General features: G+C 38.8%; 2 protein-coding genes across 4 annotated transcripts in view; both read left to right on the top strand.

The window, feature by feature from the left end:
* Positions 1–9,675, top strand: part of LOC111869351 (maternal protein tudor) — a 43,606-nt gene extending 33,931 nt beyond the window's left edge. For 2 of the 3 annotated variants that reach the window (XM_023860809.2, XM_023860808.2), the window contains 3 exons: positions 19–183; positions 2,342–2,475; positions 3,153–9,675. In XM_023860809.2, the coding sequence (XP_023716577.1) occupies positions 19–183; positions 2,342–2,475; positions 3,153–8,904 (6,051 nt within the window). In that variant the 3' untranslated portion in view covers positions 8,905–9,675. The remainder of the gene's footprint in view (positions 1–18; positions 184–2,341; positions 2,476–3,152) is intronic. The other variant, XM_023860810.2, reaches the window with a different exon arrangement.
* Positions 9,676–13,719: 4,044 nt separating this feature from the next.
* The window catches only part of LOC111869371 (probable RNA helicase armi), a 34,491-nt gene continuing 32,063 nt past the window's right edge, over positions 13,720–16,147 (top strand). The window contains exon 1 of the mRNA XM_023860854.1: positions 13,720–14,984. Within this exon, the coding sequence (XP_023716622.1) occupies positions 14,429–14,984 (556 nt within the window). The 5' untranslated portion in view covers positions 13,720–14,428. The remainder of the gene's footprint in view (positions 14,985–16,147) is intronic.

The raw sequence follows: 16,147 nt of genomic DNA, 5'->3' as shown, positions 1-16,147 counted from the left end.
AATAAATATTATTTATAGAACATACAGCCTGTTGGATGTAACAACCTTGCAGTTAATAGTCTGTGCCTAGCTTCACGAGATGGTGTTCAGTGGTACCGTGGGGAGATTGTTGACTTCTCAACGACAGGCACATTTATAAAATTCATTGACATAGGAGACTACGATCAGATACCTCTGGACAAGGTATTTGAAATTGTGAACTGTTTATAAAACTAAGTCAGTCTGGAATGTGATTAGTGTGTGCATGTGCATAGTAGGTGGCTCATATCTATGCAACTACATACTTTTAACTGCCAAACAAATTTACACATTTCAGTAAAATTTGGTGTGGAAGATCTACACTAAAGGTCTTATTACTTACTTACTTACTTACCTGCTTACTCACTCATGGAGCTGAGCCCTTCTGGAGGAGCCGCCAATTCTGCAGCTACTCAAGAATTTCCCAGCGTTTTATGGAACCTGAAGATTCATCACCGAGTTCACAAGAGCCCTTCACTGGTCCCTATCCTGAGCGAGATCTGTCCAGTCCATACCATCCCATCCTGTATCTCTAAGATCCATTCTGATATTGTCCACCCACCTATGCCTTGGTCTTCCCTGTGGTCTCTTTCCTTCTGGCTTTCCCACCAATATCCTATACGCATTCGTCTCCCCCATTCATGCTACATGACCTGCCCACCTCATCCTCCTTGACTTAATCATTCTAATTGTACTTGGAGAAAAGAACAAGTTATGAGGCTCCTCATTATGCAGTTCATTTTCATAACATAATGGTTTTTTACTGTGAGGAGTTGTTACCCTCATGCCCAACCCTCAAGCTGGAGGGCCACCCCTTGTCGGCTATCCGTGACTGCTTATTCAACATATTCACAGCTTCCCTCCAAAACTGGAGGGCATCTTCTCCATCCACAACCTGAGGACGTGCCATGCCGTGGTGACAGGGACCCACCTAACACTAAAGGTTTTATGGGAGATTTAATTTTGGTCAATATTAGTCAAGTGTTATTCTTATTTTAATGAAACTCAAGTCAATTTATGTCAAATTTCATGAAAATGGTTTGGTATACAAAAAAATTTATGTAGGTGGTTCAAGGTTAGTGTAGACTTTATTATTTTCCTGAAGATGTTGGCACAAGAAAATTAAAACTTTTGTGGATGGTTGGTGGAAACACTGCACTCACTGCCTGGCTAGTTCTGCATGTTAGAGCTAATACAAGATGGCATCAGACCTCGTCACTCCTAGTGTAGAACAGTGCTGTGTCATCAAATTCCTGGTGAAAGAGAGTCAAACTAGCGGAAATTCTCTGGTTTAAATACACAGTATGGGGAAGGGAGTCTGTCACGTGTGTCTTTAATTGATGCAGTACATTTTCTAAAGTCTGTAAAGAAGTCTTGAATGTTCAAGACACAGCTTTCAGCTGGAAAGTTCATTGTGTATTTTGAAATTCAGAAGGTGTGATTTATGTTGATTTTCTTCCTTATGGCATAACAATTAATGCACAGTATTAACTTGCTTCACAATGGTGTGCTCCAAGTGATTCAGAAGAAAAGTCCCTTTGAACTGTCAGAGAATTGTGTAACAACATTCGTCCACATATGGAAAATTTGAAGGTGACATTGGCAACAGTGGGCTGGGCAGTCATGAACCGTCCTCCTTACAGCCCTGATAAAGCCACCAGTGACTTTCATTTATTTGGACCAGTGAAGATGCATGTAGGAAGACAGAAATTTCAGACTTATGATGAACTCAGATGTGGTGTCCTGAACCAGCTATACAATCAGGATAAAAACCTTTTGTGCTGCTGGCATGAGTAACTTAACTAGGATGTTGGAAAACTGTGTTAGTGTAACGGGAGAACGTATTGAAGAGGAGTGAGTTTGGTGATTGTGGCATGTATATTCTAATTGTAAAAGAATAAAGCCCACATCAACCTTGTCCCACCCTTGTATATGACATACAGTAATAAGATGTTGCTCAGATATATGACTTGCTGTGTCCCCCCAGGTTTCTTAAAGTTTGTTCACAAAGGGAATCAATCACCATGGTTCTCGAGCCATAATTATTTTATCATTTTCATTGGAGCTACATTGTGAGAAAAGGTGAGTTTTAATTCCTGTAGTATGTCATAGTTAATTGACATCTTCTTTGTTCCATCACCATTGTCACAATTGAAGCTTGTGCTGTTAGTATTTTGTCCTCTTTTTTTTTTTCCTTTTCTTTTTCTTGGGAATTACCGAGTTCTCTTGTGTCATATAAGTTAGATTTGATCATTCTGTAATTTGATTGAACTCATGGTCTTAGCTGATTCATGAGTGATTTGGTAGCATTTTATACTTCCAGGTCCTGGTCATTCCCCCTGATCTTACTAATTACTACGCACAGGCAGTAGAATGCCATGTCATCAGGAGGATCAGTTTAACAGTTGCTCCAAGTATGGATGTCATATTGAGTGTGGATTCGGTTGACAGAGAAAGGTAAAGAGTTATAAATTAATTTTTTGTGCATGTGTGTGTGTGTGTTTGAGAGAGAGAGACATTTTAATCAGTTGTAGACTGTTGTCTTTTGGGTAACGATGCCATGTAGTTGCATAAATAGTTACCAGTCTTTCAGAGAAACGTGCTATCAAAAGTGCTAAACCTCCATTACATTGGAGGGTACTAACTACTGAATTTTCTAAATCTATTGATATTTTCAGCAGGATAGATCATCTTCTGAAAAGACCTTCTGCATTCTTCTGCAGCCCCTGATAAGTGTTCCTCTTGTATCTGTGTCCACTCCTTCCTTCCTTTCTCATACACATTTCATCAGTTGATCTCCCACCTTCTCCTTGGTCTCTAGTGGTTGTTTATTAAACACTTTATTTTTTTACACTGATCTGTATTAGGGAGAATCTGAGTTCTAATCTCTGCCAAGAAACTGGCCCGCCTAACTTAGGTTTTGTCATTTTTCTGTAGTCCCTGCAGACATATTGGTACAATACCTTAAGTGCATCCCCTACTTTTGCATTTTCCCCACTTAGCCATTCAGTCATTTTGCCATTGAATTCTGCATAACCCATTTAGTTGTCAGAAGTCATTAAATGAACCAGAAAACAAACCACTGGTCAAAAGAATAGCATATCAAATGTTATCAAGGTTCTTTTTCCTTGCAGGCTCTTTGTGACTGTGTTCAGTATGGAAGGCAGGACACTAGAACTATTGGAAGACACTGATCTTTCTGAAGTAGATCCAGTATGTCCACTACCTGTGATGTCTAAAAAAATGAAGGTGTGGGTATCACATGTTGAAGGACCAGATTGTTTTTGGCTGCAGAGAATTTGTGATTCCAATACTTTAGCTGAACTGCTTGAGAAAATGTACGTATTCTACATGGCTGAAGGGAAGGACATTGATCTAGAGGTTTCTGTGGGTAAGCTCTGTGCTGCCAAGTCAGTAATTGATGATCAATGGTACAGGGGAAAAATTGTGTCTGTGGATGTCAGTAATGGAACTTGCACTGTACTCTTCATTGACTATGGGAACTCAGAAACAATTCCTGCTGCCCATGTAAAGGAACTGGATGCTTCTCTGTTCATTCCAAATGCACAGGCCATATGCGCTGCATTGGCAGTGAAATTTGATGACTATGAACAGATCACATCAGAACTGTTAAAAATGACATCAGAGAAAGAACTCACTGCAGTATTTGGCCTGAAGAATGATAACAAATGGCTAGTTGATTTATTTGTAGAAGGGGCAAGTGTCAGCAAAAAACTGGTGGATTTGGGTCTTGTTAAGGAATTTGAAGCCCATCTGTTTCGATCAAAACTAAAGGTTGGAACTTGCCATGCTGTCTTTGTGTCACACATTGACTCGCCATACAGCTTCTGGGTGCAGAAAGCTGAGGACTCACAAGAAATATTGACATTTCAGAGGGAGTTGCAAATGGCTGCCAACATGATGGAAAACATGACATCAGTCCCACCAGTTGGAACAATGTGCATTTGTATGTTTGCTGAAGCCTGGTACAGGGCTGTTGTACTTGAAAGCGACTTGTTAGTAACAGTGCGTTTCATTGATTATGGAAATGTTGACGATATTGATATTGCTTCTGAACACCTGAAGGCTCTTCCAGAGAAACTACAAGACATTCCAGCATATGCAGCGGAATGCACCCTGCTTGGGAATAATGAAGGGTATAAGTTTCATGTTGGGGCTGCTGAGAAGATGGAAGTTCTAGTGGGAAGCACTGAGAAGCCAGCAACCATTCATATAATTAGTGATGAGGGGATAAAGTATGTGGAACTTATATCAGCTGATGGAAAAAATGTCTTGATGGATCTTGTTAATGAAGGACTGTCCACAAAAACCGAACTTGTAAAAGAAAATTGTGTTACTGATACACAGGCCACTGATATTTCTGCTGTAGGTGTACAGATTACAGATGAAATTACTACTGGAGAAACACAAGTCACAGAAGAAGTTTCTGTTTATGTAGATACAAAAGCTAGATCAGACACATCTACTGTATTTGTCAGTTACATTAACTCCCCATCAGAATTTTGGATTCAGTACAAATATGATACAAGTAAGATAGAGGAGACAGAAAACAGACTACTTGAAATTGAAAGTTTTCCAGTATTGGATGAAATTGTTGAAGGTGCATTGTGTGCAGCAGAATTTACAGATGGACAGTGGTACAGAGCCAAAGTAATACAGGTCACGAATGAAATTGAAGTATTTTTCTTGGATTATGGAAACCATTCAGTTGCAGCAGAATTAAGGAGTTTGCCTGAGGATTTGTTAAGAGTTCCTCAATTGGCAAAACGTTGTTCATTGCGTTTGCCTCATGGCGTGACAGAATGGTCCACAGCAGCGAAAGAAATGTTTATTAAAAGGGCTGGAGGTGGCTGTACACAGTTCCAAGTTGACATTTTGGAAGAAGGGAATTGTGCTGTTGTGAGTTTACTACAAGGGGGACAGAAAATAGAAGATGAGTTATTGAATTTGTGTCTGACTGTGGACAAAGTTTCTACCACATGTGTGAACCCTCCTAAATTATATGCACGTATCAGTCATGCAGTTTCACCATCTGAATTTTGGATTCAGTTTGAGAATTCATTGTCCCGTTTAGACGAAATCAGCAGTAAACTTGCTGAATCAGAGGGATTTCCCACTCTCAGTGACACTGAAGAAGGTGTCTTGTGTGTCGCCCAGTTCCCTGATGATGGCAGATGGTATCGAGCATCCATCATATCCCATGCTGATGACTGTTTTGTGGTCATGTATGTAGACTTTGGAAATACAGCCACCTCCACAGAACTTCGAGAACTTCCTGATGAACTTAAAGATATCCCTCCACTGGCAAAGAAATGCTCTCTGTCTTTTTCTACTGATGTACTGCAATTTACAGAAACTGTAAGTGGTCTTTTTATGGATATTGTAGGTGAGGAAGGTGAAGTTTTTGAAATTGAGATTATCAGAGATGGAGATCCAGCTCTTGTAAGTATGTGGCACAATGGACAGAAGGTGGAGGATGAACTTCTGAAGATTGGTAAAACAGAGGAGAAGAATATATCAGCAGTTGAAAGTGAAACATTTGTGGAAACATGGCCACATGGGACAGGGGAAGACAGTGTTTATAATGAAGGGAAAGTAATGGATAGAGAGATCGAAGATTCAAATGAAAATAAAAATGTAAAACAGGAAGAGGTAAAAGATGGATGCAACACTGATCATTCTGAAGGTTTTAATGAACTGGATATGTCAGAAAAATATGGTGACGGAACTGAGAAAATAACACAAGATGAAATTGGGCAAGTTGAAATAGAAGAAAAGGAGGAACATGTTGCCAAAAATGTTGCAAATTTTGGTGAACAGGATGAAGAAAATATTTTGGATCAGAATGTGAGTGAAGATATTGTGTGTAATGTACAGAACATACCACTTGATATAAAAGAAGATCACATTGAAGATACTGCTTGTAGTGATTTCACATCAGAAAAAGCTGGAGAAAATAAAGAGACAATGTTAACAGAGAACACCAAAACAAATTGTATTGAAGAGTGCACAAAGGATGTTGCATTACATTCTACTATATGTGTGAATCCACCTAAATTATATGCATGTATCAGTCATGTGGTCTCACCATCTGAATTTTGGATTCAGTTTGAGAATTCATTGTCCCGTTTAGACGAAATCAGCAGTAAACTTGCTGAATCAGAGGGATTTCCCACTCTCAGTGACACTGAAGAAGGTGTCTTGTGTGTCGCCCAGTTCCCTGATGATGGCAGATGGTATCGAGCATCCATCATATCCCATGCTGATGACTGTTTTGTGGTCATGTATGTAGACTTTGGAAATACAGCCACCTCCACAGAACTTCGAGAACTTCCTGATGAACTTAAAGATATCCCTCCACTGGCAAAGAAATGCTCTCTGTCTTTTTCTACTGATGTACTGCAATTTACAGAAACTGTAAGTGGTCTTTTTATGGATATTGTAGGTGAGGAAGGTGAAGTTTTTGAAATTGAGATTATCAGAGATGGAGATCCAGCTCTTGTAAGTATGTGGCACAATGGACAGAAGGTGGAGGATGAACTTCTGAAGATTGGTAAAACAGAGGAGAAGAATATATCAGCAGTTGAAAGTGAAACATTTGTGGAAACATGGCCACATGGGACAGGGGAAGACAGTGTTTATAATGAAGGGAAAGTAATGGATAGAGAGATCGAAGAGTCAAATGAAAATAAAAATGTAAAACAGGAAAAGGTAAAAGAGGGATGCAACACTGATCATTCTGAAGGTTTTAATGAACTGGATATGTCAGAAAAATATGGTGACGGAACTGAGAAAATAACACAAGATGAAATTGGGCAAGTTGAAATAGAAGAAAAGGAGGAACATGTTGCCAAAAATGTTGCAAATTTTGGTGAACAGGATGAAGAAAATATTTTGGATCAGAATGTGAGTGAAGATATTGTGTGTAATGTACAGAACATACCACTTGATATAAAAGAATATCACATTGAAGATACTGCTTGTAGTGATTTCACATCAGAAAAAGCTGGAGAAAATAAGGAGACAGTGTCAACAGAGAACACCAAAACAAACTGTATTGAAGAGTGCACAAAAGGTGTTGCATCAGATTCTGCTACATGTGTGAATCCACCTAAATTATATGCATGTATCAGTCATGTGGTCTCACCATCTGAATTTTGGATTCAGTTTGAGAATTCATTGTCCCATTTAGACGAAATCAGCAATAAACTTGCTGAATCAGAGGGATTTCCCACTCTCAGTGACACTGAAGAAAGTGTCTTGTGTGTCGCCCAGTTCCATGATGATGGCCGGTGGTATCGAGCATCCATCATATCCCATGCCGATGACTGTTTTATGGTCATGTATGTAGACTTTGGAAATACAGCCACCTCCACAGAACTTCGAGAACTTCCTGATGAACTTAAAGATATCCCTCCACTGGCAAAGAAATGCTCTCTGTCTTTTTCTACTGATGTACTGCAATTTACAGAAACTGTAAGTGGTCTTTTTATGGATATTGTAGGTGAGGAAGGTGAAGTTTTTGAAATTGAGATTATCAGAGATGGAGATCCAGCTCTTGTAAGTATGTGGCACAATGGACAGAAGGTGGAGGATGAACTTCTGAAGGTTGGTAAAACAGATGAGAAGAAGAAAATATCAGCAGTTGAAAGTGAAACTTTTGTGGAAACATGGCCACATGGGACAGGGGAAGACAGTGTTTATAATGAAGGGAAAGTAATGGATAGAGAGATCGAAGAGTCAAATGAAAATAAAAATGTAAAACAGGAAAAGGTAAAAGAGGGATGCAACACTGATCATTCTGAAGGTTTTAATGAACTGGATATGTCAGAAAAATATGGTGACGGAACTGAGAAAATAACACAAGATGAAATTGGGCAAGTTGAAATAGAAGAAAAGGAGGAACATGTTGCCAAAAATGTTGCAAATTTTGGTGAACAGGATGAAGAAAATATTTTGGATCAGAATGTGAGTGAAGATATTGTGTGTAATGTACAGAACATACCACTTGATATAAAAGATCAGATTGAGGATAAAGCTGGTAGTGATTTCACATCACAAGAAACTGAAGATTGTAAAGCGTCTGTGTCAAGAGAGAATATTAAAATAAGCTCTGTCAAAGAAAGTGCAGAACATGTATCAGACTCTCTTAATATTTGTACAGGTATAAAGACCGATGATGAAAGTGGAGAAAGTCAAGTAACTACAAAGAATTCCCATGCAAAGCCTCTGTCATTGCATCTTCAGAGAACTCATCACACAGAAGAACTTGTTAAGGAAATAAATATAGAAATGAAAACTCCCAGTGAAGCATTAAGTACAACATTTGCGACTCAGTGCTCTGAAAGAATTGTGCCACCCACTGTCAGCATAGAAATATCTAAAGAAGAATTGCTTGATGCAGTGCTGAACAGGTCTGCTTCTCTTGAATTAATGCATGAAAAAGAAATTGTGCCAGGTTACATTTTGCAAAGTAGGCTCATTGATACTGAAAAAGATGGAACAAAAAGTGCACCATCAACACCATTGGTCTCAAGTTCTGAGAAATTCTTACAAAGAGTGTCATTGAGTGATGAATTTTGGCAAAGGACCCCATCCAACCCAAAATTAACTCATAATGATAGGATTGTTCCTGGAAGTATTTCCAGAAGGGAACCCCATGAAGAAATTCGTCCATTTACACCGAAGTTGCCTCATGCTGAGAAAATTGTGCCCGGTAGCATTTCAAGAGGTATTTCTGATGAGGAATTGGGATCTATGCAGCTGCAAGCAGCAGTTGTGGAGGCACATGAGCATAATGAGGATGAAGCAGCTGAAACACCTATTGCTGAAGAAGCTGATGCTGAATCTGTTTCTGCATTGTAACTATGAGAAGCGCAGCACTAGTTTGTAGAGAAGATTCTACTGATGAAAATGCAGCTTGAACAGTGGCAGAGTATTTATATGTATTTTGTTACAGGGTTGAGATATTGATGTTCAAGCTGTGAAGGTGCTGTTAGGGAGGGTGAAAGCCAGAATTATTTTTAGACAATCCATGGCATGTTTTTGTTTAATTTCCATATCTGATTATATAGATTGGAAATCTGTCCCAAGAGATTTGGTTTGTTGAAGATATCAAGACCTACGGGTACAAAATAGAGGGCACTGATTGAACCATGTCAGCAATAGTATATTCAGGATTTACTTAAGAGAAGGGAGTGTGTTTTGAGGAATCAGTGAGATAAAACAGTGTTTCAAAAGAAAAATCATTAATTTGTTACAGTCTTTGGCATTTTGGGGTGTTGAACCATGTGAATTCATCATATACATATGTATATATGGACGTAAGTTAGTATTTAAGTTACCAGCAAAGCTAAAATTGTATGTTGATTGTTAGAGTTTTTCTCACCCCTCCCGTCCCCTCTGGGGGTGGGGAGCCTTCAGAGTCTGTTGGTTTTTACATCACGGCATGAATTATATCAACAGAAATGTGTCAGACTACTTCTGGCTGCTGAGATACCATATTTTAGAGTTCCTAAAATTAATTGTTAGACTGCTTACTATTTGAATGGTATATGCATTTTGTAATAATAATGTCACGTGTTGGGTATATATAACATGACAAATAACTTTACGCCTTATTTGATATAGCGAATTTATTGCACATTCGCTCTTACAATCACACAATTTACAGATCCACAATTACTGCTATCTGCAGTATCACAAATACTACACTGCAAATGCCAGAATACAACTGACTGGTTGCTGGCTAACTCGTTACTCTCCGCTGGCTAAATGGAGAACTGTTGATCACACACTGGCTATGAATAGTCTTCCCTGCTCCGTATCTAGCCTTGTTCCAGACAACTCAGAAAACAGCCATGCAATAGGCACCATTGTTGTCTGGTGCTGTGTTGCTAGCAACGTTGTCCGGAGTTGTTTACTGCTGCCTAGCAACCGTGGTATCCCTTGGTGACGTCACCGCTGGCGGGGTAGGCAAAGGAGTGTTGACTTGCCTGTTACATTAGTAATGACAGCGATCTGATAGCGTTATATAACCGCTGGCGGGGAGTGGGGTGTCCCTGCATAGCTCAACACATCACACTGCTCCCTCCTTAAGGCTGTTCGTCCTGAATAGCCTAACGGTGCACCCCCGTTCCTTTGTCTTTGGAGGCTGTTCTTGCAGCATCTTCTGTTTCGGCTTCTCTTCAGTGGTCCACAATTTCTTTGGGTCCAAGATTTCCTGAGGATGTTCCTCTTGTGCCATGCCACTGTTGCACGGCGGGACAACTTCCTGCAGGCAGCGGCCAACTTCATCTGGGGTCCACGACTTCCCCATGTCGGATTCTTCATATTTCGCTGATGTCGGTCCCTGCGCCTTTTCTTCTTTGGTTCTCCGACCAGCATTACTTCAGCGTCTTGTACGGGTACCTCTCGTAGTTCTGCCGCCTCAGGTTTCCTGTTCGCTGAGGCTGGCTCTTCTTCTAGACGTGCCTCCATTGTTTCTCGGCAGGCCATCGTCACTCCGACCAGTATCACTATGGGGACCTCCTCTTGTTGTGCCACCACACAGCACAACACGTCACAATAATAATAATAATTAAAAAAGAAATTTGTAAAATGAAAAACGACTACAAATTTATTACTGATTTACACCATACTCAGGAAGGCTATGAACTAGCTGTGGCATGTCTTTGAATGCACCATGCCACTGCAATGTCAGTCAACACAGTACATGCTCTTAGTAGCAAATATCCTAGTTTTCTCTGGTGACCAATTCTGTATGTACATCGAAAGATGTCCAATCTGCCCTTAGTTTTGTACGTGTAGGAACAATAAAGAATGAGACAGTTACAGATTTCCAGGGCATATTAGTCAGTAAGTAGACATCTTTTTATGATTAGGATTTCATAAAAAGCAGAAGACCGTGTGCAAACTTAATGCCCAGAACATCCAGCATCACAAAACTTTGTGCAGTCTTGCACAGAATGCTGATGTTGACATGATTCATGAACGTGCTATGTTTTGTTTTAATACTTAAATAGCAGTAATAGCATTGAATGTAAAAGATTGTATGCTATTTTTACTTCTTTTATACACATTGATATTCATTACGTAGTTTACTTCAACTAAATTTGATTATGTCATGTAAAAATAAAATATTTTATTTTTAAGATTATGCTTGTTTTTAGTTTTTCAGGTTGATTAGAGTGAATAAATTTGTTCACTTATACACATGAACTTTCAGTTGTCATTTACTCCCATGGGCGCTCTATGTATATCTTCTTTCGCCTGGAAATTATACACATCATCCACAAGAGCTGTCATACCCTAGTGTAGTATTCATTGACATGCTTGGTAACCTGAAGGTGTCAGACATGGACATTCAACATCACATCCAGAATAATTTGGATTCTTAAAAGAAGTTGTGCAACAGTTTGTAACATTCTTGCTTGAAATCAGAATTTAATCACTTTAATTTTATTTGAAATTTCATTTTAAACATATTCATGGTGATTCATTTTGTGACCGTGACTAATGATCACTTATATGGCTTAACTCCTGTTATCTGAAAACGTTTTACGGTAAATATATGATGGAAGTAAAAATGTTGAATTGTATTCACACACAACAGTACACACTGTGTGCAGTACACAACACACAGCACATAGGAAACAGCTAACCATAAGCCATACAACCTCAAGCTGACATCTCCCATCTTCGGGATGAATTAACAAGGAGGAGTTTAACATTTTACATCATATGTTTTAAATTTTTAAATATTTTAACATTGGCGTTTTAACTTGAGGGCAGTTTCGGATGGAATGTGAAAATTGATAGTGCATTCAACAATCCTAGCAAGTGTTGTGCTTTTACACGTCGACATATTGTAGCAGCGTCCACGCAGCAAACATAACTGTGTACATCTTAAACAACAACAGTGTTTTCATGATTGTACTATGTGCCTCTGATGATGGTTGTATTTAAACCGAAACATGTAAGGCAGAAGTGATAAAGAAGTGACCTACAAATTGTTACACTCGACGGACTTTCTATTGACTTTGTGATTGATAGTGTAACGGACCAAAAATGAAACAATTCAAAATGTTGAATTGTATTATTTATGTGCTAAAGAATATGAAGAGGTGGATGTTTGGATATGGTAATGAATGTCTTGATTAAGCATTTGAGATGACAGTAAACCCATTAACAAACCAAGTAATCTATGGAGATCATCTTTACTGGCAATACAGCCCTGTGTCAATCATGGCATGCTTCACAGTTTTGTTTCCATTCACTATATAGAGTGAAACCCCCATTTAAGATTTCTTTTGTGACCACTGGATTTTACATAGAATTACTGGGTTTTTGGACCTTTTCCATCGTCCAGAATTCTAGGTAATAAAGGAAGCAACATTTCGGAAACTGGATCTGTTTCCATCTTCAGGTGTGAAAGGAAGACACCTATTCAGGTGGGCCTCTTGGAAAGAGCTAATCTCAATCCAGTGAGATTGAGATATTATAATATTCAGGTTGTTTTCATTTTGTTAGTAGATTTAGTTACCTGATAATTGTACATTGACCATTTAGTTTCTTTAATCACACTTGATAATAATTTGCAGTACTGTTTATAGTACTTTTAAGTGGACATCATTACTGTCCCAAGTACGTAAATAAAGCTCTTCCATGCTGACATGAAAGAATTATATTTAGTTTTGATATTATTTTTTCTTTCAGAAAATTAGAGTAGAATATGCTTAGACCAGTATTGAGAAAGGAGTTTAATATTATATCAACATCCTGATCAACAAGAATATTGTCTCCAAGTTTCATAACTTAATTGACTCAAATTGATTGATACACGACTTTTTTTATTGCTAATTGGGTGGGCCAAAGTCCCTTGTACTGTCGCCACTTCTGGTCTATTATACCGGCCCCAGATGATAGGTGAGGGTGATTTTGGAGCAATTGGTGGAATGAAGATTGGCAGGGGAAACCAAAGTACTCTCAGAAAACTTGCCCCAACGCCGCTTTGTCCACCACAAATCCCACTTGACCAGACCCGGGCCACCGCGGTGGGAAGACAGCGACTAACCACTTGAGCTATGGCGCGCCTTTTCCATACAGGACTTACTAAATTTCCTTACAGATTGGGTGCAACTATTGTGTGTTTGTAAGTTAATGTGATTTATGTATATAATCTCACCACCATGATCGGTCAGTCAACAAGTAGACTTATAATTTCCCCTTCTGTTAATATCAGTAAAAATATTAAGTGCAGAGATTGAATTATTTTGGATTCTAGTAGGAAAATGCACTGTACTAAAGAGGTTAAAAGAAGATAAGAAGGTGTGTTGTTTTTTCCTATTATTGTTAACAAGATTTTACGTTAATATCGCCACAGAAAATAAATTCTAGATTCAGCCATTTCTTCTTGGTTAACTTGTTATGGATTATTTTTTCTTCCTCGTAGGGCAGCGAAACATATATAATTGTGCGAAATATTTCGTGACTATTGATTTAGTCAATTTGTGGACAACTGGCCTCTGGTGCATCGTGGTGCATCATTTGAAACTGAACACAGAACTTTTCATCCACAGGGTTGCCTACGTAAAGTCTGAAGCGGTCTGACCAACACCCTGGTTGCAGGACTTGCGGTACCGGAACTACCACATTTCAGACGTTTTTCAGACAGTGGAAGTTTTTATGTGCATCAGAATTTTTAAATTATAACTGAAACGGTGCTGCATATTTTGTTAGAACGAATGTCATAACCATTTTTAAAAAAAAAGTTCATATGTAATATCACAAGAAAGTATTCGTAATATCAGTTGGATTCCACTGTTTGTCGATTTTATAACATTCAACAGTGATCTCTTCGTTATACGAAGTGAAAGTATTCGTGTCTGTATGTTGGTGAAGCGATGTTAATGAATTTTTGTCAGTAGTCTAAAAGAGAAGTTACCTGGTTTAAAAATATATCTATTTGAGACAAGTAAAATTCTTTTCTTAGATACAAGAATAAAATTTTCATAACCTCACATTTTCAAGATTGACGATACAGTAAATTATGCATAAAATTTGAGAGGTAGTGTAGCTGATTGTCAGAAAAGTACACCTCAATATCATCCTCAGCAATGAGCTCGTCGGGATTGTCCAAAATTGTGTTGTCATCCCCAGGACAGTGCGAGCCCCAGGCTTCAGAAATTAGCAGTAGTCCCACATCATCGTCAGCTGTTTTTAGTCGCCTGAAATTCGAACATTCAATTGATCAAAGTCAGTCACAGTTGGCACGTGATGGTCACAATAAAAGGCTGAAAATATTACGGAAGGAGCTGGACTACTTACAGAGTACTGCTTGGAAGTATCAGTCTATTGACAAGTACATTGGGCAGTAACATTTGTAACAATGATTTCGTTATTGAGGAAAGTTGGTAGTTATATTTTCGGCTCTCTAATAGACGAGCCGAAAATTGAAACTGCAGTTGATATAGATGCCATTATCACAGCAATAGAAACTGATGATGCACATGATTTTACCAAATCAGAAGTAACAGTTTCAGTAACAGACATTGTTGATACTTGTCAGCATCGTGTTGGTACAGTGACAGCACTGTATACAAATTATGGTATGATAGATGGAATATTATATTTTGACCTTCGTGATGCACCAGCTGAAGTGTTACGTGTAGGACATCGTGTGTTATATCTTGCCTTTCGTCGGCAGAAGAATGAAGAGTGGAAAGTTCGGAAAATATATTGTATACAGGATGAAAACTGGGAGAAGGACTATGAAGATGATGGTGAAGTTGAAGTTGAGGTTTCAAAGGCACAGCACAAAGACGTCATGAAGAGAAACATGGTGTGTCAGGTTACTCAGAGAGAAGGACGGGAAGTGATTTTGATCCCTGGAAAGATTCGCTGCAGTTTGGATGATGTGTCAGCTGACTTTACACCATTAGAAGGTATTATCTGATAGCTTTTTCCTAGCCTAGTTAACAAAAGACCGTGTTCAGTGTAATTAAGTATTAACTAACTTCATGGAGCTGAACCCTCCTTGAGAAGCAACCAGTTGTGCAGCTACTCAGACACTTCCCAAAATCATATGGAACCTGAAGGTTCATTACCATGTTTACAACAGCCCTCCACTGGTTCATATCCTGAGACAGATCTGACTAGCACCCCATCCGATCTCTCTAAGATCCATTTTAAAGTTATCCAGTCACCTATGGCTTGGTCTTCCTAGTGGTCTCTTTCTTTCTGGCTTTCCCACCAATATCCTGTATGCATTCCTTTTCTGCATTCATGCAAATTCCATGCCCATCTCATCTTCCTTGACTTGATCATTCTAATTATATTTGGAGAAGAGTACAAGTTATGAAGCTATTCTTTATGCAGTTTTCTCCAACCTCCTGTCACTTCAGCTCTCATCAGTCCAAATATTCTCCTCAGCACTCTGTTCTGAAACACCCTCAGTCTATGATGTTCCTCCCTTAATGTCAGAGCCCAAGTTTCACACCCTTACAGAACTGCAACCAAATTATAAGTGTAGTTTTGAATATTATAATATTTACATTTTTAGACAGCAAACTAGAAAATGAAAAGTTCTGAACTGAATGGTAGCCAGCGTTAACCAAATTCAGTCACCTCTTAATTTCTCCTGAATGAGATTTTAATTTGTTACTGTCATTCCAAAATATTTGAACTGTGCCACATTTTCTTGGGCCCTGTTACCGATCTTTATGTCATGATTTTGCCCTGTATTCTAGTGACAAGACAGCAACATATACTTAGTATTCTCTGCGTCTACTTCTAGACCAACCTCCTATTAATTTCAGTTAAAGTAATTAAGTGCTACATTTTTTAAAATTTGTTTGGAAGCAATTAATAGCATGTTAGGTGGGTCTCTTGGAGGCATATGGTAACATAGTTGGTTGAAGCATTATGCTACAAGCCAGAAGGTTGCTGGTTCAAGTCCTGATGTGGATTTTTCAGTTGACCTAATCCTTCCAGCTGCAATATGGCCCTGAAGTTGACTCAGCCTCTAACAGAAATGAGTACCATGAATCTTCCTGGGGCGTAAAGGACTGCCGGCATGTAAAGCTGACAATTTTACCACCGTCTGTGA

This window comes from Cryptotermes secundus, unplaced genomic scaffold (genome assembly GCF_002891405.2).
Source record: "Cryptotermes secundus unplaced genomic scaffold, Csec_1.0 scaffold584, whole genome shotgun sequence".
NCBI classification, from domain to species: Eukaryota; Metazoa; Arthropoda; class Insecta; order Blattodea; family Kalotermitidae; genus Cryptotermes; species Cryptotermes secundus.
This window is presented reverse-complemented; position numbering and strand designations above follow the sequence as displayed.